Raw genomic sequence first — 2332 nt, 5'->3', positions numbered from 1 at the left:
GTTTTTGCTGTATTTTGGATTAAATAAATGCAGGCTTGGTGAGCAGAAGATAATTCTTTAAAAAACATTAAAAATCTTACTGTTCAAAAACTTTTGACTGGTATGTTAGCCTATAGTTTGAAGTAAAAAATATTAATATTAATAAGGAGAGTCTGATATTTATTTGACAGTGATTTCACATTTCTTGCTTGTATGAAGGCTAAATACCAATAAAAGGTGAACATTTATTTATTTCCTAAAATATTATATAGTTTTATAGGAGTAGGTTTCATAGAGTTGGCAAATACATTTTTCATAAGTTTGTAGGTACAGACATCTGTTGTGGCCGTTCTTGGCCGTTTTTATGAGGCTTTTTTAATAGTGTTCATATCGATATCGGAATTATATCGTATCGACCGAAATTAAGAAATATATCGTGATATAAATTTTGGCCATATCGTCCAGCCCTAGTCCTGTATTGATTGCACAGTAACATAAGGATCTCTTTTCTCTTTGCAGTGGCATCATTCGGTTGTCCAGAGGAAGTGATGTTCTCCATTCAGTGGTTTCTGAAATATTACCCCTGTCACAATGAGTACAACAATATTGAAGTGAGTGGCAGCTGTGTGCTTCTGAAATCCTTACAGCATGTGTGGGATCTTCTTTGTTTGTTTATCATTTGTTTATTTGCTCGCTCAGGAGATGTATGAGAAGACGCCACTGAGTCGAGGTGAGAGTCTGGACCCGAACCCTCTCGGAACCGGACAGTATATCCAACACAGATACAGAGAATTATCCTGCCGCAGTGACATGCACATCTTCCCCATGCTCAATGTACGTTCACACTGTTTGATTTCAGTCAGTAATGTTTGCCCTATTTTCAGCTAAACCTATTTGTCACCTTTATTGAGAAAAATAAGTCATGGTCATTGTTTTTTTTAGCATTTATATACAATTATATCATTTATTCATATTTTGAATAAGCTTTTAATGTCTTTTAGTTTTCATTTTAATTTAAGTTTAACTTTAGTCATTGGTATGTGCTTTTTATTTTTTTTGTGTGTTTTTTTTTTAAAAGTTTTTATTTCTATTTAGCGTAAATTTATTTTTATTTCTGTTTTATTAATTTTAGAACTTAAACTTATTTTATTTCAATTAGTTGCAAAGGCAATATTTCTCTTTTTCATTTAAGTTCAAAATTGTATACACAATTGTATTTTGCGTGAACAAAATGATGCTATTATTATTTTATTTTATTTTTTATAAAATATGCCAAACACATTTTATAAGCACATTTAGAAATCTCATTCTCGCATTGTCTGCGTTTCCAGACACAATGATATTTCTTAAAATGATTAAAATCAGTAATGAAAGGTAATTCAACAAATACTAACATCATGTATGCTTGCATTTATAGATCTCAAAAATCTAATACGAGTGTCATGTTTTCAACCTCTTTCTCAAGTTCCTGACAATCGGCTGATGTTAATCTTTATTTCATAAATGCATCCTAAGAGATTAAGTGTTACTTGCCTTTTTTAATGTTGTCTATTTCATATTTATCTGCAGAAATCAAAAGCAGAACCGAAAACAGTGAGACCGGCTCAAGTGGAAAGCGAGTTACAGGTAGAACTGTTGACTGACGTTCCTGTTTCAAAAGTTACTACTTCTCAAACAGATCAATATATATTTTCTTTGTTTTTAAAAAAAGGATGGCAGTTTCACAAGTTCTTCTGCTGAGGCTGGTTCATATAGAGCAAAGGTGAGACATTCTGGGACATAATATATGGAGTATTTGGCAACTGCAATAGATTGAGGGTTTGTTGAGTAATGCACATAATTTCTTTGTTGGCAAAGGATCATGTGATTTCTACGACCTGGAGGGACGGGCCCTACCTGCTGGTAGTTCACATCAATTCAAGCAAACAGGATGTCAACTGGAATTTAACCTGTAGGCCTAATTACCTTATCTGCTCTTATCATAGATGTCCGAATATGTAGCTGTTTCTGTTTGGCTGCATGATCTTATCTCATGCTATCTTATCTAAATTGTGTGTTTCAGTCAGTGTTATGATGAAGGGAACCCATGGCTATCTCTCTGTCACCGAATGGCCTCTCATGATCGTAAGTAGTTTAGATGCCTCAAGGGAGTTTCTGTGGAAAAGTTTAGCGAAAATCAGTGGGTAAATCATTTTAGAAAATATGGATAGTAGAATTTTTGATTATTGCATTTATACATTTATTATATTAAATAATAAGTGTGTGTGTATATATATATATATATATATATACAGTTTATATGTGTGTGTGTGTGTGTGTGTGTGTATATATATATATACAGTGGGTACGGAAA

General features: G+C 32.8%; 1 protein-coding gene across 2 annotated transcripts in view; it reads left to right on the top strand.

The window, feature by feature from the left end:
* LOC107585411 (transmembrane protein 87A-like) overlaps positions 1-2332 on the top strand; it is a 22903-nt gene that overhangs the window by 12312 nt on the left and 8259 nt on the right. For both annotated transcript variants that reach the window (XM_016272425.1, XM_016272427.1), the window contains 6 exons: positions 499-590; positions 679-813; positions 1549-1605; positions 1691-1741; positions 1837-1930; positions 2042-2103. In XM_016272425.1, coding sequence (XP_016127911.1) covers positions 499-590; positions 679-813; positions 1549-1605; positions 1691-1741; positions 1837-1930; positions 2042-2103 — 491 coding nt within the window. The remainder of the gene's footprint in view (positions 1-498; positions 591-678; positions 814-1548; positions 1606-1690; positions 1742-1836; positions 1931-2041; positions 2104-2332) is intronic.

The sequence above is a fragment of the Sinocyclocheilus grahami genome, unplaced genomic scaffold (assembly GCF_001515645.1).
Source record: "Sinocyclocheilus grahami isolate Dianchi unplaced genomic scaffold, SAMN03320097.WGS_v1.1 scaffold70.1, whole genome shotgun sequence".
Taxonomy (NCBI): Eukaryota; Metazoa; Chordata; class Actinopteri; order Cypriniformes; family Cyprinidae; genus Sinocyclocheilus; species Sinocyclocheilus grahami.
Note: the sequence above shows the minus strand (reverse complement) of the source record. Positions and strands in the feature narration are given on the sequence as shown.